This window comes from Macaca thibetana, chromosome 3 (genome assembly GCF_024542745.1).
Source record: "Macaca thibetana thibetana isolate TM-01 chromosome 3, ASM2454274v1, whole genome shotgun sequence".
NCBI lineage: Eukaryota > Metazoa > Chordata > Mammalia > Primates > Cercopithecidae > Macaca > Macaca thibetana.
Window position 1 is genome coordinate 152730596 of NC_065580.1, and position 27947 is coordinate 152758542.

General features: G+C 55.3%; 2 protein-coding genes across 3 annotated transcripts in view; one reads left to right on the forward strand and one right to left on the reverse strand.

The window, feature by feature from the left end:
• CFAP410 (cilia and flagella associated protein 410) overlaps positions 1-27947 on the forward strand; it is a 413721-nt gene that overhangs the window by 370329 nt on the left and 15445 nt on the right. The gene's annotated exons all lie outside the window — the stretch shown is intronic.
• Positions 1-27947, reverse strand: part of TRPM2 (transient receptor potential cation channel subfamily M member 2) — a 165266-nt gene that overhangs the window by 56188 nt on the left and 81131 nt on the right. The window contains exons 2-10 of one of the 2 annotated variants that reach the window (XM_050784399.1): positions 26219-26243; positions 24164-24434; positions 22608-22870; positions 21731-21819; positions 12670-12838; positions 10334-10514; positions 7461-7627; positions 2145-2325; positions 703-764 (exon numbers count right to left, since the gene is read on the reverse strand). In XM_050784399.1, coding sequence (XP_050640356.1) covers positions 703-764; positions 2145-2325; positions 7461-7627; positions 10334-10514; positions 12670-12838; positions 21731-21819; positions 22608-22769 — 1011 coding nt within the window. In that variant the 5' untranslated portion in view covers positions 22770-22870; positions 24164-24434; positions 26219-26243. Of the gene's footprint in view, positions 1-702; positions 765-2144; positions 2326-7460; positions 7628-10333; positions 10515-12669; positions 12839-21730; positions 21820-22607; positions 22871-24163; positions 24435-26218; positions 26244-27947 lie in introns of those variants that run through there. The other variant, XM_050784398.1, reaches the window with a different exon arrangement.

The window sequence follows — 27947 nt, forward strand, 5'->3', positions numbered from 1 at the left end:
CCGTGGCCCTGTACTTTGAAAAATGCTTCCTTTGCCGGGCGCAGTGGCTCACGCCTGTAATCCCAGCACTTTGGGAGGCCGAGGCGGGTGGATCACGAGGTCAGGAGATCGAGACCATCCTGGCTAACACGGTGAAACCCCGTCTCTACTAAAAATACAAAAAATTAGCCGGGCGTGGTGGCGGCACCTGTAGTCCCAGCTACTCGGAGGCTGAGGCAGGAGAATGGCGTAAACCCGGGAGGCGGAGCTTGCAGTGAGCCGAGATCCGGCCACTGCACTCCAGCCTGGGTGACAAAGCGAGACTCCGTCTCAAAAAAAAAAAAAAGAAAAAAGAAAAATGCTTCCTGGAGGAATCTTGGGGGCAGAGCTGCAGAAACTCCCCAGCCTCCCCGGCAGGTCCCGGGAGCAGAGGCTCCCCACTCACTCCAGGCCCTGGGACCCCATCCTTTCCTTCCATGCCAGTCAATGGCCTGGTCACAGCCAAGCCCAGCTTCCTCCCCCAGGCACCTTCCTCCGACCCGTCCTCCGCCCACCCGGAAGCAGCCCTGTCACAGGACAGACGCTCTTTCTCGTCTCCTGGTGGGCAAGCTCATCGCTCTCTCTTGCCAACAGTCTTGAGTGCTGAGACAAGCACTTCTGGACAGTCATCTGCCAGCAGCAGGACGGGCCCACACCTACCCCCTCCTACCCAGCCATGCTCACCTGCAACGTGCCCGGGCCGCCCTCCAGCACCACACACACGATAGGGATCTTGATGGCCACACCTAGAAAAAGCACAGAGCAGAGTGAGGGCCACACCTAAACAAAGCACAGAGCCGAGTGAGGGGACAGAGGTGGGTGGGGGGCAAGACCCTGCACTGGGGCACTCTCCCCTGCCCCCTGCCGGCTCCAGCCTAACCACACACTGAAGCACCTGCTGGGAGACCTCTAGCCAGTGCTGAGTTGCCCTTGAAGGTCAAAGCTCCACATTACCAGGGGACCCACCTGTTCCACATCGATGAGCAGACTCGAGAGCCCCCTGCCACCCACACCTCCCCCGCTCGCTTGCATCCCATCCACCCCCTCTTGCTTTCTTGGGAGGGAGGGAAGGAGGGAGGGAGGGACAATCAGAGCTGATGCCCCAAGCAGGTGGGCATAACCTGTCACGTGTAGGTGGGAGCAGGACACGACATGTCCATCCTTTGTCCCTCTGCCCGGCCCCACCCTGAACTTCATCCAGCCCAACAGCAGGGGAGCCTGAGAAGGACTTAGCAACCTTTTTCCCCAGGCAGCAAACTCTGTCTATGAGACCCCATGGGCCCATCGTCTTCACACATTCACCCACACATCCCACCCTGGGTGTCCTAGTCAAGCAGGGTTCTCAAAGCGGGGTCCCTGAACCTCAACAGCACCCCCACCAGGAAACGTGCTCCTAATGCAAGTTCTCAGCCCACCTGGAGCTGCTGAGTTGGACCCTGGGGCTGGGGCCCACGCACTGGTGAGGAGCCCTCCACAGGAGTCTGCTGCACAAGGAAGCTTGCAGGGGACCCCAGCCCACCGGGGCATAGGCCAGACACCTCCCATTCACCATCTCCTCTTTGAGCCCTCCTCGAGTGACGGGCAAAACCCCACACCTGACCTCCCGACGTCCTCAAACCCATCCCATCCCACCTATGAGGAAAAAGGTGTCAAATCCTAAGTTTTGACTATCGTACATTCTGATTTCTGAACCTGAGACCAGACCATGGTCACGGTTTAAAATAATTGTAGGGCCAGGCACAGTGGTTCAAGCTTTGTAATCCCAGCACTTTGGGAAGGTGGTGGGAGGATCCCTTGAGCCCAGAAGTTCGAGGCTACAGTGAGCTGAGATCACACCACTGCACTCCAGACCCTGTCTCAAAAAAAAAAAAAAGTAGGCTGGCCTATTACCTGTGAGCACACAGGTGAGCTGCCAGCCCCCCTGACCGCCCTCCCACTGGCTGAAACGGGCAAGAGAAGATGACCCTCCTGGAACAAAGTATAAAGAGACATGGGATAGAAACCCAGGTGTGTTCTGAGGACGCTCCAAGCGCCACCAACATCCTGGTTGTGACCAGCTGTACCTGACACTCTGACCAGCCCACTGTGCTATCTGCCCAAGCACTCTTGAAAGCAAGCTTCCCTACCTCCTCTTTCCTTGGTCTGCTCCGATATGAACTTCTCCAGCCTGGTCCTCAGAGGAATCTCCACCCCATACTGGCCGTGGGTCCCGTCGTCCACGAGGATGAAGTGAGAGTGGTTGCTGTCTAGGCAGGTCAGGTTCCCTTGGCCATCCTCATCCAGTATGTACTCAGCAGGGAAGCTGCCCTGGAATGGCCAGGAAGCGTCAGACACAGCTTCTGGAAAGCTCTGCCTCTCTAACGTGAGCAGGCTGAACACCAGCCCCCAGAGAGACCAGGTCCCAGTCTCTGGAATCTGTGGATGTGGCCTTATTGGAGAAAGTGACTTTGCAGATGTGATCGAAACATGAGAAGATTAACCTGGATGATCTGAGTGGGCCCAAAATACCATCACAGGTGTCCTTACAGGAGAGAGGTGGCGGGAGACACACACAGGAGAGGAGGACACGGGACCACAGAGGCAGGGACGAGCGACACAGCCACAAGTGGAGAAAGCCGGAGCCCCCAGGAGTGGAGAAGGCAGGGAAACAGACCCTCCTCCCAGGCCTCAGGAGGGGTGTGACCCTGACTTCAGAGTTCTGTCCTCCAGACACGTGAGAGACCACAATGCTGCCGTTTCAGGCTTGTGGCCATTTGTTACAGCAGCCACAGGAAACAGATACAGGTCTGGGGTGAGGAAGTGGGGTGCTGCTGTAACAAGCACCTAAAAATGTGGAAGTGGCATTGAAGCTGGCAATGGGGAGAAGACGGCAGGATTTTGAAGCACCATGAATAGAAAACGTCTCAATGTCCTTGAAGAGAATATTGGTGGGAATGCGGTGTTAAAAGCCTTGCAGAGACGGGCACAGTGGCTCATGCCTGTAATCCCAGCACTTTGGGAGGCCGAGGCGGGAGGATCACCTGAGCCCCAGAGTTCGAGACCAGCCTGGACAACATGGCAGATCTCATGTCTACAAATAAAAAAAAAAATTAGCCGGGCATGGTGGTGCACACCTGTAGTCCCAGCTACTTGGGAGGCTGAGGTGGGAAGATCACTTGAGCCCAGGGGCTCAAGGCTGAGGATCACACCAACGCACCCCAGCCTGGGCAACAGTGAGACCCCGTCTCAGAAAACAAACAACTTGCAGTAAGGGCTCCGAAGGAAGCAAGGAGCAGGGCAGGGAGGGTTTTGTTACCTTAGAGCAGGGGTCCCCACCCCCTGGGCCATGGACTGGTAATGGTCGGTGGCCTGTGAGGAGCTGGGCTGCGCACAGCAGGCAGGTGAGCGAGTGAAGCTTCATCCCTATTTGCCGCCGCTCCCTATCGTGTGTGTGACTGCCCAAGCTCCACCTCCTGTCAGATCCGCAGCACTAGATTCTCATGGGAATACTAACCTTACTGTGAACTGTGCGTTTGAGGGACCTAGGCTGTGTGTCCCTAAGAAAATCTAATGCCTGATGATCTGTCACTGTCCCCCATCACCCCCAGATGATGGGACCATCTAGCTGCAGGAAAACAAGCTCAGGACTCCCACTGATCCTACATGATGGTGAGTTGTATGATTACCTCATTATATATTACAATGTAATAACAGAAATAAAGTGCACAATAAATGTAATGTGCTTGAATCATCCCCAAACCAACCACTCACCACCCCGCCCCCATCTGTGCAAAAATTGTCTTCCATGAAACCAGTCCCTGGTGTCAAAAAGGTTGGGGACTGCTGCCTTAGAAAATACATACATGGGCTGGGCGCGGTGGCTCAAGCCTGTAATCCCAGCACTTTGGGAGGCCGAGGCGGATGGATCACGAGGTCAGGAGATCGAGACCATCCCTGGCTAACATGGTGAAACCCCGTCTCTACTAAAAATGCAAAAAACTAGCCGGGCGTGGTGGCGGGCGCCTGTAGTCCCAGCTACTCGGAGGCTGAGGCAGGAGAATGGCGTGAACCCAGGAGGCGGAGCTTGCAGTGAGCTGAGATCGTGCCACTGCACCCCAGCCTGGGCGACACAGCGAGACTCCATCTCAAAAAAAAAAAAAGAAAAGAAAAGAAAATACATACATGGGCCAGGCGCGGTGGCTCACACCTGGAATCCCAGCACTTTGGAGGGCTGAGGTAGGCAGGCAGATCACAAGGTCAGGAGTTCAAGATCAGCCTGGCCAACATGGTGAAATCCTGTCTCTAGTAAAAAAACACAAATTAGCTGGGCGTGGTGGTGGGTGCCTGTAGTCCCAGCTACTCGGGAGGCTGAGGCAGGAGAATCGCTTGAACCCGGGAGGCAGAGGTTGCAGTGGGCTGAGATCATGCCACTGCACTCCAGCCTGGGAGACAGAGTAAGACTCTGTCTCAAAAAAAAAAAAAAAAAAGAGAGAGAGAGGGCCAAGGGTGTGCCTGCACAACCCCCTGCTAGTGACGAAGAGACTAGGCAAGGAGACTGCGATTCACTCAACCATCTCAGAAGACAGGAGTGGAGACGGCATCACAGGAAAGGTCAGCAGAGCCCTTTTTGTCTACTGGCAGAAATTCCTATGGCATTCAAAGGAGGCACACAAAGTTTTCACAAATGTTACATCAACAACAACACTGCAAATTTGGACTGAAAGGGACAGAGGTGGGATAAAATGAAAGGTCGTCAGACTCCTTAAAATCTTCAAGCAGGAAATAACCTATAACCTTCAGGGAAAAGGATCATCCTGAAGGCAGAGCTGTGGACACAGAGCAGGGTGGGGGGTGCCCAAGCCACACAGGGGTCTCCCCAGTCTCACCACCTAGTGCGTTCCCCCTGCTGGGTTTTGGAATTGCCTGGGGCTGGTGATGCCTTGGTTCCTCCCATGTTCCCCCTTTGGGAATGAGAGTGTCTACAGCTGTGATGCTACACCTGCCCTTCCCTGCTGTTCCCTTGTATTTTGGAGACAGGTGACTTGTTGTCTCCTCTCACAGGTGCACATGTGAAGAGAAAATCTGCTCCAGGATGGATCAGACCCAGAGTCTTCACATCCCTGACTTAAATGATGACATTTGGGACTTTTGAGCTGATATTTTTGTTTGTTTTGTTTTGTTTTGCTTGAGATGGTGTCTCGCTCTGTCATCCAGGCTGGAGTGCAGTGGCACAATCTTGGCTCGCTGCAACCTCCGCCTCCCGGGTTCAAGCGATCCTCCTGCCTCGGCCTCCCAGTAGCTGGGATTACAGGCGCCCACCACCATGCCTGGCTAATTTTTTGTTGAGATGGGGTTTCTCCATGTTGGCCAGGCTGGTCTCGAGCTCCTGTCCTCAGGTGATCTGCCCGCCTTGGCCTCCCAAAGTGCTGGGATGACAGGTGTGAGCCACCGTGCCCGGCCAAGCTCATGATATTTACATGAGATTCTGATCTTGGAGTTTCTGCTGTAACGGGTTGGTAGTTGGAGGGGATCATTTGGTTTGGTTTGGACAGAGTCTTGCTCTGTCAGCCCGGCTGGAGTGCAGTGGCATGATCTTGGCTCACTGCAACCTCCGGCTCCTGGGTTCAAGCAATTCTCCTGCCTCAGCTGGGATTACAGGTGCCTGCCGCTATGCCCAGCTAATTTTTGTATTTTTAGTAAAGACAGCATTTCACCATGTTGGCCAAGCTGGTCTTGAAGTCTCGTCCTCAAGTGATCCGCCCACCTCAGCCTCCCAAAGTGCTGGGATGACAGGCGTGAGCCCCCACGCCCGGCCAGGATCTGGCAATGGGGTGAACGTATTTTGCATGTGGAGTGGACAGGAGTCTGAGGCCAGAGGGAGGACCGCAGTTAGCTGAATCACAGCCACCCAAAGACATCAAGGCCTGCTCGTGGACCCGGTAAGTGCTGCTCCTCATTTCCCTGTTTGGAAAAGCATCTTTGCAGATGTCAGTTAAAGATCTTGATATGAAGGCATCACCCTAGATGACCCCAGTGGGTCCTCAACACCATCACAAATGTTCTTATGGGAGACATGGGGAGATTTCACACAGGCACACAGAAAAGGCCACGGTACGCGGAGGCAGAGACTGGAGGGAGGCGGCCACCGGCCAGAGGATGCCCATCAGCACCAGACGCTCGAGGCAGCAGGAATACTCTTCCCCAGGCCCTGGAGGGAGGTGGCCCCGCCAACATAGATGGCTGGATGATGGCCAACCGACACGGATTCCAGATATGATAGACTAAGTTTCTGCTGCTTTAAGCTGCCAGGTTTGTGAGCCCGGGTTACAGCAGCCCTGGGAGACAGATCCAAGGCAGGGTGGCAGCGGGGCTGGGACACCCACCCTCCGCCGTCCACAGAGAGGGAGCGCGGCTAAGCGGAAGCAGCCACAGTCCCGTTCTTCCAACAACACCAGCAACGGTGGTGTCATGGGAAGTCATCTGAACTCAGCGTGGGGAGGAAAGTAAGGAGTGACCTGCGACATCACCCAGCCGCTCCTGGCTTCAGTTTGTCAATTCATAAAAAGAGCAAGCAAAGCCAAACAGCCGGTCCAGTCAGACCCCACCAGACATATTCATGATTCTGATGCAAAAGGAAGGTGGAGGCCGAGCTGCGGCTGGCCAGGGCTTGCTGGGCCCTCGTGGGCATCTGGGAGTGTCCCCCGCCCCCCGGAATGGACACACAGTGTCTGTGATGTTGCCAGAGGAGTAAATCACCCCTCGGGGTGACGAGGGAACCTGCTCAGTGAGTCACAGGCCAGTGTTTGTGGGCTTTCCTGACCACACGGATTCAGGGGCACACACGCATTATGCCAAAGTTAGTGTGTCCTTGGAAAATCTGGTTGAATGACTCATTATCTGTCCCAATTCAAGGCTCTGGATTAAAGCAACTGCTTCTCCTGCGGCCAGTTAACCAGAGGCAGGAGTGCTCCATCCTCAACCTTGACAGAGAAGCTGGGGGGGGTCCTGGCTGCCGGGGACCGCAGCACGGTGGGATTCCTGGATGCAGGAGACCTCTGAGTGCAGGGACTCAAAGCGCTAAAAGCTCCAGTTCGGGGTCAGATCGCCCTGGCTCAGCCCTGCCCAGCTGCCCGCCGGCCACGCTCCCTCCCTCTGCTGTTAGCGGAGCCCTCATAGCCAGTGACTCTCATGTGGATCCCTCTTGCAACCTTGAGGGAGATACCAGAGTCCAGCCAAGTTAGCCATTCATCCAGGTCACCTGGGTCAGGGACCGGGCCAGGAGTTGCGCCCAATCTCCTGAGTGCGCCCGCCGTCCCTGCACACCCCACCTGCTCCCTACAGTGCCCCATCAGACATCACCCACACCCCAGCCCCTGCACACTCCGCCTGCCCCCTACAGCACCCGGTCACACGTCACCCACACCCCTGGTCCTAGGCTCCCCTCCCCAGCGGGCTGCGCTCACCGTGGGATGGATCAGGCCCTCGCGGCGGTGGACGGTGCCCCAGGTGGCGACTCCGATGGTGATGACCTCACCTTCCTTGTAGCTGCTGCTCAGGCTGAAGTCCCGCACCGCCTCGCCCACCTGCTTCATGACGCCGGCGTGGGAGCCCCCCGTGATGATCCAGGCCCCTGGGGAAGCAGCACGGGTGGGCAGGCCCCGCAGTACTGAGGGGCACCCTGATACCCAGGAGCCTGACGCCTGAGCCCCTCTAGGCTCAGCGATGCCCGGCCCCCATCAACACAGAGCCCCTCACTCAGGGGCTTTTAAACCAGCATCAGGTGTAAGGAACTGAGGTTCCCACAGCCCTCAGGCAGGGTGGGAACAGGAGCAGGCCCCACCCCTCTCCCTGGTCCCTGCCACCTCCTCTGGCCCCAGACTCAGGATCCCGATTCTCAGCACGCTCTCTGCATTCTTCTATTTTGCTTTCCTTCTTCCTCCCAGCTTTCAGGACCCAGGTGCGGCAGAGTGCGTCCTTGCTCGCACCACTCATCCTGGCCCCTAGGAAGGACTCCCTCCACTTTCCACCCACTACTTGCTGCCAGAGGTTTGCAGCCAACCCTGTAAGAAACACACCTCCGGCCGGGCGTGGTGGCTCACGCCTGTAATCCCAACACTTTGGGAGGCCGAGGCAGTCGGATCATCTCCCAGGTTGGGAGTTCAAGACCAGCCTGACCAACATGGAGAAACCCCATCTCTACTAAAAATACAAAATTAGCCCAGTGTGGTGGCGCATGCCTGTAATCCCAGCTACTCAGGAGGCTGAGGCAGGAGAATCACTTGAACCCGGGAGACAGAGGTTGCAGTGTACCAAGATTGCGCCACTGCACTCTAGCCTGGGCAATAAGAGTGAAACGCCATCTCAAAAAAAAAAAAAAAAAAAGAAAGAAAGAAACACACCTTCCATCCCACATCTGGTCTGACCCAATGTCATGAGCTGGCGGCAGCTTTGCCTGAGAGCAGGAGGTCCCCAGGTGTCTGCTCGCCTGGCCTGCCCCAGGGTGAGAGGCACAGGTGAAGCCACAGCTGCTGCCCCACAGCCTCCCCTTGAGGCACCAGCGAAAGTCACATTTGTTCGTTTTGGGGATTTGTCCCTGGTATAATGCTGCCATACCAAAGGCTGGGTCACAGTGTCACCACAAGAACAGCAATTGGGCCAGGTGCGGTGGCTCATGCCTATAATCCCAGCACTTTGGGAGGCCAAGGTGGGCAGATCACCTGAGGTCAGGAGTCTGAGACCAGCCTGACCAACATGGTGAAACCCCGTCTCTACTAAAAATGCAAAAATTAGCTGGGCGTAGTAGCACGCGCCTGTAGTCCCAGCTCCTCAGGAGGCTGAGGCAGGAGAATTGCTTGAGCTCAGGAGGCAGAGATTGCAGTGAGCTGAGATTGCGCCACCATCACTGCACTCCAGCCTGGACAACAGAGCAAGACGCAAGACTCCGTCTCCAAAAAAAAAAGAAAACAGCCAATCGGCCAGGCACAGTGGCTCATGCCTGTTATCCCAGCACTTTGAGAGGTCAAGGCAGGAAGATTGCTTGAGCCCAGGAGTTCAAGATCAGCCTGGACAACATAGACCTTGTCTCTACAAAAATTAGCCTGGCATGGTGGCATATGCCTCTAGTCCCAGCAACTCGGGAGGCAGGGGCAGGAGGATCACCTGAGCCCAAGAGGTCTAGGCTGCAGTAAGCTGAAATCGTGCTGCTGTACTCGAGCCTGGGGAACAGAGCGAGACCCTGTCTCAAAAATAAATGGATGGAGATGGAGATGGAGATGGAGATAACAGTTGAAAAGCTGGTACTAGCTTTGGGCCAGGAAGCAGACGGCAAGGTCACTGATACTGAAAGCTAAAAAAATGCAACATGAAGACCTGGAGCGGGTGAGACCCGAAGAAATCCATGGCGTTATTTGAGAGGGCGAAGCATCAGAAAGTGCTTGTGGGACAGTGACCTGCGTTAAACCTAGTCCCACATGACCAGACTGAGAAAAGGTCTGGTCATTTTACAAGCAGGGCTGTGGGGCTCACAGGTCAAAAGATGCAGCCATGCTTCACGGTCACCAGGCAGACAAACCGAGGACTCTGAGCCGCGCAGGCCAAGTCAGGCTCAGTTATGACTCCACTTGGAAGCAAAGACCACACCCCAGGAAAAGCGAGGTGACCCCAGACCCATCTGGACCCAACATTGCCAAGTAATCACCTCAGGGCTTCACTATTCACCCAGTCCCCTCCAGAGAGGCCCGGGGAGCCTCGAGGACTTGGGGTCCCCTCCACAATGGAATCAGGGTAGGGCAGGGCACCAGGTCACAGCCCCTGGGATCTCACACCATCCACCAGGACTGGGTCCCTGCCTGGCTCTCACTGGTGGTGCAAACTTGGGAGGTGATTTGACTCCAACCAGGCAGTTGCCTCAAGTGAAAAGATGGAAATAATAATGCTCCTTGCCTGATGCTGATGGAAAAAAGTGATCATGGAAAATGTGATGACCGGGAACTCTCGCTGGCCCCCTACAACTGTCCCGCAACGCTGGCCCCAGCCGTGCACCCAGGCCACCGAGGTTCCCAGGCCACTGAGGTTTTCATCTCTGCTTGGCCCTGGGCACAAGCAGGGCCACACACTGAGCCATCTCCAGCCCACGGGCAAGCCAGGGGCAGCGCCGGGTGTCAGGGAGCAGCTGTGCCCAGGTGAGGGGTGTACAGGTCCGACTCAGGCTGGGGCACGGCCTCGGCGGCTCCTAGGGACTTTTTGGATCCTGATGGCCCTGACTGCCCCGGCACAGCCCCCACAGCCCACCCCGCCCACCCGCCGGGGCCTCGTGTCCCTCCAGCCTCCGAATTACCTGTGGTCTGAGCCACCTTGACCAGGCCTCTGCGGAAAATGCTCTTCAGCCGCGGCTTCATGTTGAAGTTCTTGGCCCCCCCGGTCACTGAGATCAGGAGGTTGGGGACGTCCAGCCCCCAGTGCTGGGTCATGAGGTGGTAGATCGTGCTGGAGGGCGTGTCCTGGGAGACTCTAACATACTGCGGGACAGGGAAGATGGTGGAGGGAACCTGTGTATCAGTGGGCAGGGACAGCACCAACACACACAGGCCACACGGAGAGGCCCCAGTGGGCGGCAGACACCGCACACCTTTCCGGCTCAGACCCAGTAAAGGGGTCCCCGTGTGGGCAAGGCGCGGATCATGAGAGAAGAGGGAGGCAGAGAGGCCCAAGCCGGGAGCAACAGGCCGTCCCTTGGGGACCAGAAATGCCCTCAGCAGACCTCCCCTGGCCCTCATGCCCCCACGGCACCCACTTTTTCCTCTTCCTCTCGATTTTGGGAGCGCCTCTCAGACACGCACCAGCAGACTCTAATTCCCACCCTAGCGCCTGGGCCCTGCCTTCCCAGGGCCTAACCATCTCCTGCACTGGGGTCTCTGCCCTCCTGTCCTTGTGCGCCCAGCACTGCCCCTCTCCTGTCCCCTTTCCTGTCCCCTCTGCTCTGTGGCCCCTGTGCCCTGGCCCATCCTGGGGATTCAGGGGGCCCAGCTTCCTGTACCTCCCGTCTGAACATGGCTCTCCCAGGCTCTGTCATCACTCTGGCCCCTTGTGCTCCAGGAGACCCTCACAAGTACACAGTGGACTTTCCCTGTTCCGCTAGGTGGGCCATGTCTGAAGAGACCCAGCTGGGCCTGCAACCCCCACCGGGATTGGCCCACCAGAGACACAAAGGTGATGGGTGAAATCCAGAAATGCCATGAGGTGCCCTTAAAACAAACATGTGGTAGCATTGTCACTAAAGAAGGTCCAGTTAACCCACAACCACGGTGCCTGTCACCATCAGAACGTGGGCCCCACCGGGTCCACCAGGCATCTGGAGGTGCTGGTCTCCCTGGGAGGAGCAGGGCTGTGGCCTGCATGGTGGACACTCCTGGGCTTCGAGGCAGACCTGCTGCACCACAGGGTCTGTGTCCCAGCTGTCACTCACTGTCAGGCCACAGGCGTTTTTCCCTCACACCACCTGCCCCTGTCGGCAGCTGCAGGGCTGGGAGAAGTCGGGGAGTGGGGGAGGGATGCGGCCAGAACTCCGGGCTCAGACGCAGCTGGACTCAAACCCCCCACTGGCACTGCCACCATGGCCTTAGGCAACGGGTGGGGTCTGCCCATACCTCAATCCCTCATCTGAAACCCGACAACGGGACTGTTCCCATAACCACAGAGACAGAGGGGCCCAGGGGCCTGGAGAACACCCACATGTGATGGTGACACAGGGTGGCTCAGGGGCTGGGCCAGCCAGGAAGCCTGGGGCCACACGACCCCGTCTCCGAGACCTGCCCCACTCAACCTCTTTGGTCACCTCATGGCGTCATCATGCATCGAGTGGACAGGTCACACTCGGCGGGTACCAGATTCAGGGCTCCAGACCCCAGCACAGAGATCAGTGCCACCCCCTCCCAGGAGAGTGGCACCCAATCGCTGTCTCAGAACCCTCCAGAAGGCTGGTCAACACACAAGGGGCCAAGTCTCTGACTCCACAGGCCTGGGATGGCGCCTAAGAATTGGTCAGAGATGGCTGGTCCTACAGGGACCACAGTGAAGTTGTGCATGAGAGAACCCAGCCCTGCGCCTGGGCCTCCCTCCAGCAGTCTGCACCCTCACAGCGCTCTCCTGCAGGCCAGGCTCAGCCTGGATCACGCTGTGCCTGGCCCAGCCTCCTCGCAAGGACTCTCGCCTTTGGTTCCAGACTTGCCATATGGGCCTCCCTGCCATCCTGGGCCCCTTCCCCCTGCTTTTCCCTCCCTCTCCACACCCTTCCTGCCATTCCCCAAGCACACCCTGAGTGTGTCTGTGTCCTGCATCCCTCTCTTTCCTCCCTACTTGCCCGCAGGCCCTGACAAATGCTACCCAGGGCCACCCAGCCAGAATTCACTCACCACTCCCGGCTTGCACCTTCCTAGAAAGCTCACTGTGCCCCACACTGCTTTGCAGATGACCAAGCACTCCGAGAGTGGGATGCATCTCCTGCTTGCCTTGCAGAGCCCCTCCCCACCCCCTCCTTTGCTGTGCAGTGGGCTCTATGCACCCTGGATCTTTGCCAGCCTCCTGCTCTTGCCCCAGGAAATGCCAACCACCACGTGTCACTGTGGGGATATGCAGCTCCACCCACAATTCAGAGCAAGAGTGATGGAAACCAACCTTCTTCACCTCCTGGCTCAGGCCCGTGAAGACGATGTCACCGAAGGCATCTGTTGGCATCTCCTGGACATGTTTCTTTGGGTCCCACCATGTGCCCTGGAAGGTGTCGGGCTTGGTAGCCTCCTCCAGGTGCTGCTCACGCGTGTAGCCACACTGACACACCACCTTCCTGCAAAGACACAGCACCAGTCACCCAGGGAGTGTGGTGCCCTTCCTGCTCCCTGTGGAGGCATCGAAGGAGGTCCAGTGGAAAGCTGCAACCTTCCCCCACCCAGCAAAAACAGGGCACCTGCCCCTTCCAGCCATGGGGGAGGCAGCAGAGGCCTAATGGTGGGCTGGAACTCTTCTCACCCTCAGCAGTAACAAGAAGCCTCCCCAGGAAGTGTCAGTGGATCAGTGGAGGCTGCAGGGGGCTTTGACTTCACCCTTCATGGGGCACTGACGGCGGGGACTCCTTCCTTCACCATAGACATGTCAAGGGGACCAGCTAAAACTCAAGATCTTGAGTCTCTTAACACAAAATCTAAACTATCAAGGTTTCAATCAAACATCATTAGTTGTACCAAGAGCCAGGAAAATCTCAACCAGGATGAGAAAAGACGGCTGACAGCCACCAACACCAAGATGACACAGATGTTCGAGTTATCTGAAAATGATTTTAAAGCAGCCACATTAGAAATGCTTCAACAAGCAATCATGAACATGCTCAAAACAAATGAAAAAAACATAAATTTCCAGTAAAGAAAGGGAAGATATACCAAATGCAAATTTTAGAACTGAAAAATGCAGTAACTGAAATAAAAACTCAATGGATGGACCCAACAGCAGGATGGAGGACACAGAGGAAAGAAGCCGGGAGCAGGAAGACAGAACAGTAGAAATTGCCCAATAAGAACAACAGAGAGAAAACAAACAAACAACAACAAAGTAAACAGAACCTCTGGGACCTGCAGCACTGTAACAAAAAATCATACATTCATGTTCAGAGTTCCCGAAGGAAAAGAAAAAGACAGTGATCCTGAAAATGTATGTAAAGAAGTATGGTCAAAATTTCCCATATTTGACAAAAAAGACATAAACCTACACACTCCACAATCTGAGTGAACACCAGACAGGATAAACCCAAAGAGATACATGCTAAGACACATAACAGTTAAACTTCCGAAAACTAAAAACAAATAAAAAATCTTAGAAGCGGCCAGGTGCAGTGGTTCACACCTATAATCCCAGCCCTTTGGGAAGCTGAGGCGAGTGCATCATGAGATCAGGAGTTCGAGACCAACATGGCCAACATGGTGAAACCCTGTCTCTACTAAAATCCAAAAAATTAGCTGGGCATGGTGGCGGCCGCCTGTAATCCCAGCCACTCAGGAGGCTGAGGCAGGAGAATCGATTGAACCCAGGTGGTGGAGGTTGCGGTGAGCCGAGATCAGACCACTGCACTCACTCCAGTCTGGGCAACAGTGGGAGACTCCTTCTCAAAAAAAAAAAAAAAAAAAAAAAAAAAAAACCTCAGAAGTGACAGGAAGTTGGGACCTTCTTCATTGAAGGAAGGTTAAGGAATTTGTCACCAGCAGACACACCCTAAAAGAATGGCTAAAGGACGTTCTCTTAAACAGAAAGGAAACAAGAAGGAATTTTGGAATATCTGAAAGGAAGAAAGAATAACAAAAAGAGTAACCTCTCGAATTTCGTAACTGATGTTTGATGGCTGAAGCAAAAATTATAACACTATCTGACATGGTTTTCAATACATGTAGAAGAAATATTTCAAGCAATTATAGATTAAGAAGGGGACACAGATGTAAAAGGAGATAATGTTTCTATACTTCACTCAAACTGGTAAAATGTCAACGTCAGTAGATTGCAATAAGCTTATTATATAATATACTACCTAGAGCAACCCCTTTTTTAAAAAAAAAAAGTGATACAAGAAGATACACTCAAAAATAGTATGGTGTAAGCAGTGGCTCACGCCTGTAATCCCAACACTTTGGGAGGCCAAGGTGGGCAGATTGCTTGAGCGCAGGAGTTTGAGACCAGCCTGGGCAACATGGCAAAACCTTGTCTCTACCAAAAATACAAAAATTAACCGGGCATGGTGGTGCATGCCTGTAGTCCCAGCTACTCAGGAGACTGAGGTGGGAGGATCACCTGAGCCCAGCGAGGTGGAGGGTGTAGTGAGCTGAGATCATGCCATTGCACTCCAGCCTAGGCAACAGAGTGAGACTCTGTCTCAAAAAAAAAAAAAAAAAAAAAAAATGAATAATCAAAATAGAATTCTAAAAAATGTTCAAGTAACCTATAAGAAGGCAAAAAAAAAAAGAACAGAAAACAAAAAATAAAATGGCAGACGTACGCTCTAACATACCAATAATTACACTAAATATAAATTTTCTAAATACAACAATTAAAAAACAGATTGACAGAATGGATTTAAAAAAAAAATGGGTCCCAATTATTTGATGTCTACCAAATTCTCACTTGAAGTGTAATGACACAGGCAAGGTGAAAGGGACAGGAATATTCAGCAGTTAAATAATATTGACACAAGGCTGAGCGTGGTGGCTTACACCTGTAATCCCAGCACATGGGAGGCCAAGGTGAGCGGATCACTTGAGGTCAGGAGTTCAAAGCCATCCTGGCCAACATGGTGAGCCCATCTCTACTAAAAATACAAAAATTAGCCAGGCGTGGTTGCACGTGCCTGTAGTCCCAGCTACTTCCAGTCTCCGGGAGGCGGAGGTTGCAGTGAGCTGAGATTGTGCCATTGCACTCCAGCCTGGGCAACAGAATGAGATTCCATCTCAAATAATAATAATAATATTGACACAAGCAGCAACTTGGATATCAAGCGCGCTGTGCTGAGGGGAAAGGACATGAGTCATGTAGCGTATGATTCCATTGATGTAACAGTCTCAAAATGACACAATGATCGGCATGAAGAAAGATTGGTGGTTGCAGGGTTCAGGGATGATGGGGGAGAAGGTGAGTTGACCATACGGAGGAAGTACAGGAGGAGCTCGGTGGAGACGGTTAGTGCTGTGTCGACCATGGTGGTAGTTACACAAATAAACATGGGAAAAATGACACAAGGCCAGGCACGGTGGCTCACACCTGTAATCCCAGCACTTTGGGAGGCTGAGGCAGACAGATCACTTGAGGTCCGGAGTCCGAGACCAGCCTGACCAACATAGTGAAACCCCATCTCTACTAAAAATATAAACATTAGCTGGGTGTGGTAGCGCTCACCTGTAGTCCCAGCTACTCAGGAGGCTGAGGCAGGAGAATCGCTTGAACCCAGGAGGCAGAGATTGCAGTGAGCTGGTGTGGTGCCACTGCACTCCAACCTGGGCAGCAGAGCGAGACTCCGTCTCAAAAAAAAAAAAAAAAAAAAAAAAAAAAAAAAAAAAAAAAAAAAGACATAAAACTAAACACACACATTCTACCAGCTTGAATTCCTGGCTTGGGTACTGTACTACGGTTATGCAGAATGTAGTCACAGGTGGAACTGTGGGGCCTATCTGTAGTATCTTTGGAACTTCTGTACATCCATATTTCAAAATAAAAAGTTAAAAACACACACAAATGGAGGCTCCGAGCAGATGACATGGGGCTAGCACCTCGCCCAAGGTCTTCCACCTCCTCCCCTCGCCCGGGGACTGCGGGAGCTGCCGGAATCGCAAGCCTCCAGGACCTGCTGCTCTGCCTCCTCCCCTTCCTCTGGCAAGAATGCAGCAATCTCTTTCTTCAACTGCTACCTTTCCTCTTTTTTCTTTGTAGGTTGAAGTCTTTTTGTTCCTTTACTGCAATTCATTGGTGTTTCAGGGCAAGAAAATATACATTTATGTGTTCTTTATAACTTATTTAATTGGAAATCCACAAATATTTTTAGATTCCGATGTTTTGCTAGTAACAAATAACCTAGAAAAGTACAGATTAGGCCGGGTGTGGTGGCTCACGCCTGTAATCTCAACACTTTGGGAGGCTGAGGCGGGCAGATCACAAGGTCAGGAGTTCAAGACTAGCCTGGCTAATATGGTGAAACCCTGTCTCTACTAAAAATACAAAAATTAGCCAGGCGTGGTGGTGTGCACCTGTAATCCCAGCTGCTTGGAGGCTGAGTCAGGAGAATCGCTTGAACCCAAGAGGCGGAGGTTGCAGTGAGCCGAGATAGGGCCATTGCACTCCAGCCTAGGAGACAGAGTGAGGCTCCGTCTCAAAAAAAAAAAAAAAAAAAAAAAAAAAAAAAAGATGAGACAGGAAAACAAACAAACAAAAAACCTCTAAAACCAGATGAAACCTGAACCAGATGGCACAGGGGAAAGACCACTGAGCAGTAAGAAAGGAAACGGGTTTCCCCGCCACGTATTGACTGTGTGATCGTGGACGTTTCTACACTCAGTTTCTCAATCATTAAAATAGGAAAAATAATTCCTCCCGGATGTGCACCCTACAAAACCATACAAACCCCTAAGGTCACACTCAAGGCACCACAGACTTGCGGGCATCTTGCCAGCACCTGATGTCAGAGGTGAAGCCAGCTGGATTTCTGGGTCGGGGGCAGACTTAGAGAGCTTTTCTGACTTACAAGAGGATTGCAAAATATGCCAATCAGCACACTGTAAAATGGACCAATGGGTGCTCTGTAAAATGGACCAATCAGCACTCTGTAAAATGGACCAATCAGCAGGACATGGGCGGGGACAAACAAGGGAATAAAAGCTGGCCAGCCTCCGCCCCACGCCCAGCCAGCAGCCGCAACCTGCTCAGGTGCACCTTTCTTGCTGTGGAATCTTTATTCTTTCACTCTTCACAATAAATGTGGCTGCTGCTCACTCTTTGGATCCATGCCACCCTTGAGAGCTGTAACACTCACCGCAAAGGTCCACGGCTTCATTCTTGAAGTCAGTGAGACTAAGAACCCACCAGAAGGAACCAACTCCAGACACAATGTGACCTCCACAGTTTACAGATGAGAGACCTGGGGTCCGAGTTGGGGAAAGGAGTTCCCTGGACAAGGACCTCAGCTCTCCCCAGTCGTGCTCCAAATGTTCTTGTATGTTCCTAACAGCCTATCGCAAGCTACCTCCTGTCCCTCTTCTCCTTGAACCATCACCTCTGATGAGACTGGAACTTAAACCTGCATGGTGTTTGCAAGCCTGATGTGATTCTGGAAACTGCATTGCGGCCACTGACCCAGAAATTACCTCATCAGAGAGCTTGCTCGGAACTCGGCCCAGATAGGCGTAAACAGGACACCACCCGTGGCACCCCACGGGAAATGAGAGCTCTTGGAGGTGCACTCTCTCCAACCTGGGCTCCTTCCTTCCACCTGAGGGGGGCTCCCTGCCTACCCCCACCCCCCGACCCCCCGCATGTACATCTGAATTCTGAGGCATCCCCTCCAGTCTCTGCGCTTCATAGATGAGGATGATGACTGGCGGCCCAGGGAAGAGAAGCCATGTGCCCAAGGTCATGAGATCCATGGTGGCAAAATGTGAGCACAAAGGTCTGGACGGGGGTGTCCAGAGCAGAAACGGACACAAGATGAGTCTGTGCAGAGCTGAGGAGGATTACCAGGACGTGGGGCTAAGCAGTGGGATTACCCGGGCAGGTGTTGAGGGCCTCTAGGTCTGAACGAGTGGGGTGGAAAGACCCTACCATGCTTAATGCAAACATGTAAGTGGTATAAATAAATCTGCTTCGAAAGCTGTGTTTGTGGCGGAGGATGCTCACCACTCATTCCGCCCTGGTCTTTCCACAAAAAGGAGGGACATTCCATCCCCTCCTCAGGAAGGAACAGGCCGGAACACACCTGGCCCCTCTTCCCACTGCAGTGACCACCGTGGTTGGTGAGATGAGAGAGGCTTCTGTGCGGGACAGTCTCAGCATGGCAGATCTGCAGCTGCCTTCTCAAAGGGGCCTGCTTTCAAGGTGGTGTCTGGGAACGGGGCTTTTGGAGCGTCTCCCCGTCCCCGACTGCTAGGAGTGCTTTGCTGGGCCTGGACTGTTCCTTCAATGGGTTTATGAACAGCTGCTTTCCTGCTGGGAGTCTGGGATTTGGGTGGTTGCCATGCAGAGGGGCCCACGTAGCCAGCGCAGGACGCATGCCCTGGGCTCTGAGCCTCGAATGGGCTTTGCAGGTTGCCGCATTCTTCTCGGCTGGAGGAAGGAGCACGCGTGGCGCCCACACAGGAGAGCGGCAGCAGCCTGCGCTCAGAGTTTCCAGACTGGATCTGTGTCTTTCTCCTTTGCTAAGCCTATCACATAGGCCTTCACCATGATAAACCTTAGCTGTGTGCACAGCTGGGAGTCCTAGCAAACCCCTGATCATGGGGGATGGCTTTGGGGACCTCCAGAAGCAAGTCTGTCCTGCTTACCTCTGATCCAGGTCAGCACCCCTTCCTCTCTGGGCCCTGCTGCCCCAAGGGTTCCCACTTCCATGTGAGAAGCACGCAGAGCTGACCAGCAAAGGCCCCAGACCCACGGGGCCTCACCTAGGCTTCTCAGGACACAGCAGGTCAGGGTGTCAGCGGCATTCACTCTGGCATTCACTCACAAAACCAGAGTGAGTCCATCTTGAATAGGCACTGGGTGAAATGAGGCTAAGACCTACTGGGCTGCATTCCCAGACAGTTAAGGCATTCTAACTCACAGGATGAGACAGGAGGTTGGCACAAGACACAGGTCACAAAGACCTTGCTCATAAAACAGGATGCAACACACTGGCTAAAACCCACCAAAACCAAGATGGCGACAACAGTGGGCTCTGGTTATCCTCTATTACATGCTAATTATAATATATTAGCATATAAGAGACACTCCCACCAGCGCCATGACAGTTTACAGATGCCATGGCAATGTCAGAAATACCCTAGATGATCTGAAAGGAAGAAGAAATCAGTTCTGGGAAATCCCCACCCCTTTCCCAGAAAACTCATGAATAATCCACCCTTGTTTAGCACATGATCCAAAAATAACCATAAAAATAGCCAACCAGCCAAGCGCAGTGGCTCATGCCCTTAATCTCAGCACTTTGGGAGGCCAAGGCTGGTGGATCACCTGAGGTCAGGAGTTCCAGACCAGCCTGGCCAACATGGTGAATCGCGTGAACCTGGGAGACAAAGGTTACAGTGAGCCGAGATTGTGCCACTGCACTCCAGCCTGGGTGACAGAGCGAGACCCCATCTCAAAAAAAAAAAAAAAATGCCAACCAGCAGCTCCGGGAGGCGGAGGTTGCAGTGAGCTGAGATCGAACCACTGCACTCCAGCCTGGTAGACAGAGCGAGACTCCGTCTCAAAAAATATAAAATAAAGTAACAACACATTGGCCAGGCACGGTGGCTCACGCCTGTAATCCCAGCACTTTGGGAGGCCGAGGCAGGTGAATCACTTGAGGTCAGGAGTTCAAGACCAGCCTGGCCAACATGGTGAAACCCCATCTCTACTAAAAATACAAAAATTAGCCAGATGTGGTGGCGCATGCTTGTAATCTCAGCTACTGGGGAAGCTGAGGCAGGAGAATCCCTTGGACCCAGGAGGCAGAGGTTGCAGTGAGCCAAGATTGTGCCACCGCACTCCAGGCTGAGTGACAGAGAAAGACTCTGTCTCAAAAAAAAAAAAAAAAAAAAAAAAAAAAAAAAACCCACACAACAACAAAAATACAAATTTTTTAAATGCAGTATAACTATTTTTATAACATCTACATTGTATCAGGTATTATGAGTAATCTAGAGATGATTTAAAGTATGCTGAAGGATATATGTAGTTTATATGCAAATACCACACCGTCTCATATCAGTGACTTGATATGAGATTTTGGGACTGAGATATGGGATTTTGATATCTGTGGGTGCCCGGGAACAATTCCCCAGGGATGCCGAGGGACAGCTGTTTTACTGGTGACCGTGAAACTCTGATGATGTACCATGTACGCTAGAGATTACCGGCTACTTTCGCTGCCTCAGCGTCTGCTCCTATTACTGCCCAGGGAGAAATGGGGCCCTTATCCAAGGAGGGGCCACCCTGGGGCAGCACAACCTTCCTCTGTTTCCCATGCACAGGATGCTCCTCCCTCCCCATATTCAGTAAATATGAGCTAAAGTCCACTCTCTGGGAATTAATATAACATTCTGCTTTGGTCCCAGCCGCCCAAAACTCAGCATCTAGCAAGAAAGATGAACACAAAGGCGCACAGCTACAGCACGACAGCTGGGATCAGAGAGAGACACGCGGTGTGGTGGGAGGGAAGCTCACTTCCTGGTAGAGGCTGTATAGTCAAGGCAGGCTGCATGGCAGAGGCAGCATCTGCAATAGGCCTTGAGGGATAAGTAGGAGCTCACCAGGCAATGAAGGAGTCAAAGGAGAAAGCGTGTGGCCCATTTGTGGAAGAGCATGAAATGGGTGTGGCTGGGGGAGGGCACACAAACACAAATCAACACTCTGTTGGTGCCTAAAGGGGTGCCAACTGTGGGGAGCACCATCGGCTCAGGAGGGCCATATCCAGCCGCTCAGAGACAGTGGCCATGTTACCTGTGAGGGGGTCTTGGCCACACCTGAGTCGTGGGCTCTGTGGGGAGAAGGGGTAAAGGGGGCTCTGTGGGGCCTGGGGGTAAGTCGGGCCTCTGACTTTGGCAAGCTGTGCAGGGGGGCTGTCTGCTGGCCGTGGACTCTCCCTGAGGCCCTTCTAGTTCCTGGACCCTGGGACTCTCTCTTTTGGGGTGGGGGCAGGTGTGGAAATGAGAGGATTAGAGGATGCACCTGTGTTCAAACCACTGAGCCTCACCACACAATAGCGCCATGATAACCCCGAACAAGTCACCTAAACTCTGCACCTTGGTCCCCGCACCTGCGAGGCAGGATGAGGGTCAACTGTCCCCCACAGGAGGCTTGGGGGGTAAGGTGGAAGTGCTCTATGGACTCTAAGCCTCGGACAGACACAGAGGTATCTCCACTGGCCTTTCACCGAGGCCCTGAGGGGTCTTGGCCTCATCAGCTATTCCATGTGGGATCAGAATGGAAGAAGTCAAAGGCCTTACACACAAGTCTCGTCACTCACCCAGCATCAGACAGTTTGGAACTTTCCACAAAGTACACGCATTCTTTCTTCTTGATGTTCTCAGGAATCCACGAACTGAGGCTTTCTTGCTGGAGGTAAAGAGGGTGTGTTGAGATCCTCCGACGTTCAAAAGAGCACCCCCCAGCCCCCCGGAGACACATCCGTGCTCCTTGAGGCGCTTCCACACTACTTGTTTGAAGGAAGGAAGCCTGCGTGACCCCGAGCCGAAGATTAGAAGCACCTTGCCGAGACTCTCAGGTGGGGATTCAGGAGGGAGGAATGAATCTAAGAAATCATTTCCACTTGGGACCGATTTGAATGTGCGCGCTTTAGTTTATACAGCATCACCACCTTCCTTGGGAACAACGTGGTGTGGTGGAAAACGTGGAGGCTGGGAATCTGGGGACCTGGATCTGGCACCATTGGGAAAAGGGCAGCTACCCTCCTGCCTGGCTGGCAGGGGGACTGCAAGATTCCATGTGCTTTCAACACACTTGCATCTTTGTATCCAGGACTTGGGGGAAAGCTAGCCCAGGCCCAGGCCCTCCCAATCAGACAAAGGATGTGAAATCATTATGCAACAAGGTAAGCATGGGTAACAGGTTGCCAGGACTCTAGCGCAACATTTTTGAGTTAACCCAGTGATTTCCCAATCAGACCAACCATGGGAAATGATTGTGCAACGCAGGGAAGGCCAGAAAGGCCAGCCACACATCACCCTCCCCAGTTGTGTTTTCCCAAGGGCATGGCTGGGTGGGAGCCCCTAAGGTCAGCAGACCCTTGCCCACCCCCATCGTCACAGCCTCAAGCTGCAACGTGCCCAACAGTGACCTCCGCGGCCACGTGCCAGCTGCAGGCTGACCGGCAGAAAGCTCACCTTGTCATTGCCGAAGGGGCACTGCGGCCTCCAGCCCTTGAAGAGGCTGCTGTTGCTGCGCCGGAGATTGGAGACCATCCCCAGGTCAGCGACCCTCCTGGGCGGCTCCACAAAGCCCTCCTCCTGCTCGGAGCCAGCTTTCCTCAGGGCCGAGGGCTCCATCCTGGGACCTCCACGCCAGCTGCAACCAGGACTGCTGCCCTCAGGACAGTCCTCCCTCCAGCTCACTACACTGGGGGTTCTAGAAACACACGGGGTGGTTGCTGAAATAGATCAGAGACAGGAAGATGAGGCTGGTGTTCTGAGAAGGCCACATGCTTCCTCACGTGAAGCCCTCATCCGGTTCTCTTCATCAGCCTGCACGTCTTCCCGGCTGCCTGAGCTCTGTCCCTTGGCTGGGGCCCCTGGACACTCTGGGGCAGTACATGCACATGCAGGGGTCCCAGTGCCCATTCATAATGGTAACAACCTCAGGTCACTGCAGGGCCAGAGACAGAGCTCCCTTCCCCACGGGTGCAGCCCCCGCCCCCCGGCTGCACTGAGAAGTCTCCGTGGCCAGCGCCGGCTGCCGGCGACGTGGTTTCGCAACCGTGCACAGCTCCTGCTTCCAGACACCAGTCACTACTTTCATATTCCAAAAATAAAAAAAAATAGCCCCCACTGTCCACAAAGGAAGTTTCTTGTTGTTGATTTTTGAGACAGTCTCACTCTGTCGCCCAGGCTGGAGTGCAGTGACACGATCTTGGCTCACTGCAACCTCCGTCTCCCAGGTTCAAGTGATTCTCCTGCTTCAGCCTCCCCTGTAGCTGGGATTATGGGCACCCATCACCATGCCCCACTAATTTTGTTTGTATTTAGTAGCAAAAGGGTTTCCCCATGTTCGTCAGGTTGGTCTCGAACTCCTGACCTCAGGCAATCCACCCACCTCCGCCTCCCAAAGTGCTGGCATTACAGGTGTGAGCCACCGTGCCCAGCCTAGAAAGGAAGTTTTGGGGGGTACCACATCTCTCCACTCCAGGACACAGACAATAATTCAAAGGAATCTTATTCTCTCATGTCCTTTCTCCCTGGCTCTGATGTGGCCTTCATCACTGAGGCCATAGGAAGCCACCAGATGACTGCCCTCCCTTTACAAATGAGAAACATAAGCGAGTTCAAGCCCTGCAGGGTCTCCCTGAGCCCCTGGCACCCACAATGCGGTTCTCATGAGGTCATCCATGGTCACCCCCAGCCACTGCCCCAAAATGTGAACGGGAGGGTTGCTTGGAGGCAAAAGATCTGACTGCAATTCCCCACTCATCCCTGCCCTGAAACCCGATCTCTGACCATGTCCTCTCCACTACACATGACGGTCACTGTCAGACAAGACTGCTCTGCCGTCCCCTCATCACATTAGGTGACTGAGCCCCTCTTGCAGGCCACGGAGCTTGAAGCTCAGTGCCGGGAGCTCGGGGCTGAGCTTCTGGCTGCTGTCCTGGGGCAGGCACTCTCAGGCCACCCCACCTCCCACACTCTCCCTCCTCCCCTTTGCCACTTGGCCACACCACTAAACTTAACTTGCCCTTCCCGGCCTTTTCCTGCCGTTCTCAGAGCAGATGTTGTGCCGCGTGCCAGTGGAGCCTTTCCAGGGCCATGAGCTGTCCCAGCAGCCACTGGCCTGGCTTCACAACCAGCTTCCAAGGGAAGCAGAGGGACAGAGACGTCCGCAGTGGCAGGAGGAAGAGGCGGCTCTGGAGAGCTCGCAGTCGCACCCACAAGAGGACCCAGGACTGCAGGTGGCTCCCCAGGCAGGTAGTCCACCCTGCATGGGATGAGGATGGCTCCATGCTAGAAACAAAGGCCCCAGCATCAGACGGGAGGGTCCGCGGTGAGGGACTCTCTGCCCTAAGGAAGACCAGCATGTTCTGTTCACACGCTCATCTTTCAGGCAGCTGCCCACCTCAGCACAGCCCCTGGAGTCTTGTGCAGGTTCCTCTAATCCCAGCGGCAAGCAGGCCCTGGGGAGCAGGTCAGACCCGCTCCAACACCACCCCAGACTTTGCAGGAGGCAGCCAGGAGCCCCCGTGAGCATCTGATGCCTGCTGTGGGGGGCCACTGGCTCGACCCAGTCCCCAAAAGGACGTGTGCCTCAGCCCAGGGGTGCAGAACCCTGAAACCCAGGCCTGGCAATGACCTTCCAAGGGCCCAACCAGCCCTCTCTGGGGTTCTCAATCCCTTTCTCACAGGTCACCTGAGGACAGCTTGGGCCACCTGGTTCACAGCTAAAATTCTCCACACGCAACTGGCACAGGTGTGAGTGTTGAGAGCACTCAGGAAGGAAACGAACTTCCAGAAGACAGATGCATGAAGCAGGCTTGGGAAGGGCAAGGCCCCATGTAGGGTGGATTTCCAAACCCGAACCCTGCACAGAGGTATTCCCAGGAGAAAGGGGTGCAGTGGAGCCCCTGAGGGAGCCTGGGTTGGGGCAGCATTCCATGCCCTTCAGGGTTAGCCACTGAGCAACCCCGTCCTCAGCCCCGGGGGCCCTGCATCCAGGGGTGGCGATGGGAAGAGCACTCCCACCTGGGCGGAATTCAGGAAGACTCGTTGGCACCTGAGCCTAGGACCAGGCAACTCAAGAGGATCCTGGTGTGCCTGCCGCCCCCAGCCAGCCCAGCCTAGCCCAGCCCAGCAGATTCCTGGGGAAATGGAAGGTTCTGTCTGGGCAGGGCGGGCCTCCTGCACCAGCAGGACTGGGACAGGCGCGCCCTGCACTCCCTCGGTACACCGTGTGGCCACCCTGCCCTCTCTGGAGGTTGCTCTGGCATCCTCTGAAATCCCCGCGTGAAAGCCAGTCCTTCGGAGACTGGACTGGCAGAGGCGGGTGCTGGGACAGAGGAAGTAAGCGTCCCGGAAGCGAGCCCTGCCGTCCCGGCGGACTGGCAGGGGCCGAGGACGGCTGAGTCCCTCATCTCCCGGTCCCCTCGCGCCAGCCCGACAGGGTCGCCGCAGCGGCAAGGCGTCTCGCGGACTGCTCACGGATCCGAGTCAGAGCCCTGCGCCTCTGCACACACTAGGCGCCCCAGTCCGCGCCCCGAACCCTACCGGTGCCCCTGCACCAGCGCCCCGAACCCCGCCAGCCGCTGCAACCTACCGCGCCCCGCACCAGTGGCCCCGAACCCCACCCGCGCCCCTGCACCCCGCCGCGCCCTGCACCAGCGCCCCGAGCCCCACCCGCGCCCCTGCACCCCGCCGTGCCCTCCACCAGCGCCCTGCACCCCTCCTGCGCCCCTGCACCCCACCGCGCCCTGCACCAGCACCCCTAGCCCCACCCACGCCCCTGCACCCCACCGTGCCCTGCACCAGCGCCCTGAACCCCTCCTGCGCCCCTGCACCGCACCGTGCCCTGCACCAGCGCCCTGAGCCCCACCCGGGCTCCTGCACCCCGTCGCGCTCTGCACCAGCGCCCCGAGCCCCATCTGCGCCCCTGCACCCCGCCGTGCCCTGCACCAGCGCCCCGAACCCCTCCTACGCCCCTGCACCCCACTGCAACCTTCACAAGCTCCCTGGCCGGCCGCCTCCGTCCCAGCGCCCGAGCTCGCGCCCTCGCCCTGCCCCCGGCGGGCACCTACCTGCTCGGAGCAGCCCGCACCCCGGCGTCACCCGTGTCTCCGCGCAGCACCGCCTCCCTGGCCCCGCGAGGCCGTCCGCATCTCGCCTGAGCGTGCGCCGCGTGCGCGGTGCAGTGGAGCCGCCCGCAGCGCTCTGCGTCAGTCAGTCCGGAGAGCGCCTCCCGCGCCGCGTCCCGCGTCCGCAGAGCCAAGGACAGGCCAGGGAAGACGAGGCCCAGACACCCCACCTGCGGGCCCGCCCTCCCCAGAGACCTGGGACCGCACACTCGCACGGATGTGTGCCTTCTGAGGGTTGGGGGCACCTGTCTCCTTTAAACTGGCGATTATCTTTAAATCCCGAATAGCCAGCGGGAGCGGGACAGGCAGGACAGGAGTCGCAGGGGGACCTGGGCCTGAGTGAGACCCCCCAACAATGGGACTCAGGACCACCTGCTCAAAGACCTCTGCAGCCCCCTCCCCCAGCACTCCGGATATGACCCCAGAGCCAGGGACCATTCCCAGTGAGACAGGCAGGACCCCAAGGCTGGGGCAGGCTCAGGGCCTGCTCCCTGGATCTGTCTCAAGGAAGGGGACAAGAACAGCCAGAAAGATCAAGCCAGAAAGATCAAGCCCAGCAGTCCCCATCATGGCAGGTGCTGGCCACGGGGACCTACGGATGTCTAACTCCACCCTGTGTGGTGCCCACTCTCTGGCTTGGGGAGGGACAGGGACTGCCCTCTGATGCCTGAGAAAGTGATTGCACCTTTCCCAAATGGCCTAGACCACCCAGATGCCCTTTCACCCCACAAAGCCACGCAGTCCGCCCCTGCCTTGCCACCAGTGGGCGATACCCGGCTGCCATTCCTGGGCCCCACTAGCCTCGTGTCCAGGGAAGTGAAGAGGCCCTGTGGCCTCTGATCTGGGGGGAGGGAGGGTGCCCCCCGACTCCTGCCTGACCTGCACCCTCATTTCCTCCCTGGATGTGCAGGCCTTCTGCCCAGACTCCTGCCCTGAGCACACACCTCTAGAAGGCCCTCCACAGATGAGCCAGCCAGCAGTGCCCATGTGCTGAAGCATGTCCACCATCTCACTAACCCACCATCCTGGTACCTGCAAAGTGGTGGGAAAGCGGTCAGAGCCCCTGGTGTAGGACAGTACTCAGGACACTGTGCTCTGCACAAGCATTGCCAGAAGCTGCCCTCCAGAGTGGCCAGCAGTGTCCCCACAGACCCGCAGCTGTGCCTGGGGCCGCACAAGCAGCTGCTCTGCCCTGCTGGACGGCACAGTCTTCCGTCCAGTCCACCCTACAAACTAGAAGTGCTCGATGGGCACCCGCTGCAGGAGTTGGGTTCTATGACCACCAGCCACATGCCCAGCGAGGTGTCTTAGACCCTCCTTAACAGGCAAAGGAAGAGAAGACCCCCTCCCTTTCACCCGCTCCGTGTCAGCAGAGCCCCATCCAGTGCCCCTGCCCTGTGTGCTTTCTGGCTGGAGAGCCATGTCGTTAACCGAAAACACACTGCAGGGCAGTTAATATTTTATAAGACAGTCATAACTGCCGAGCCATCCGCGAGACGGGCTGGGCGCTGTTTCCAAGTATCCTGGGCCTCTGTGGGAACGTTATTTAAGGTGAAGTAGTCACCAAGATGACCATCTCTGATGAAATAGCCGGGCCCACATCACCCTGGGAACGGCTCCTGCCTTCTAGAGAAGAACCGCACACTCCACAGAGGGCCATGTCTGTCTGCCC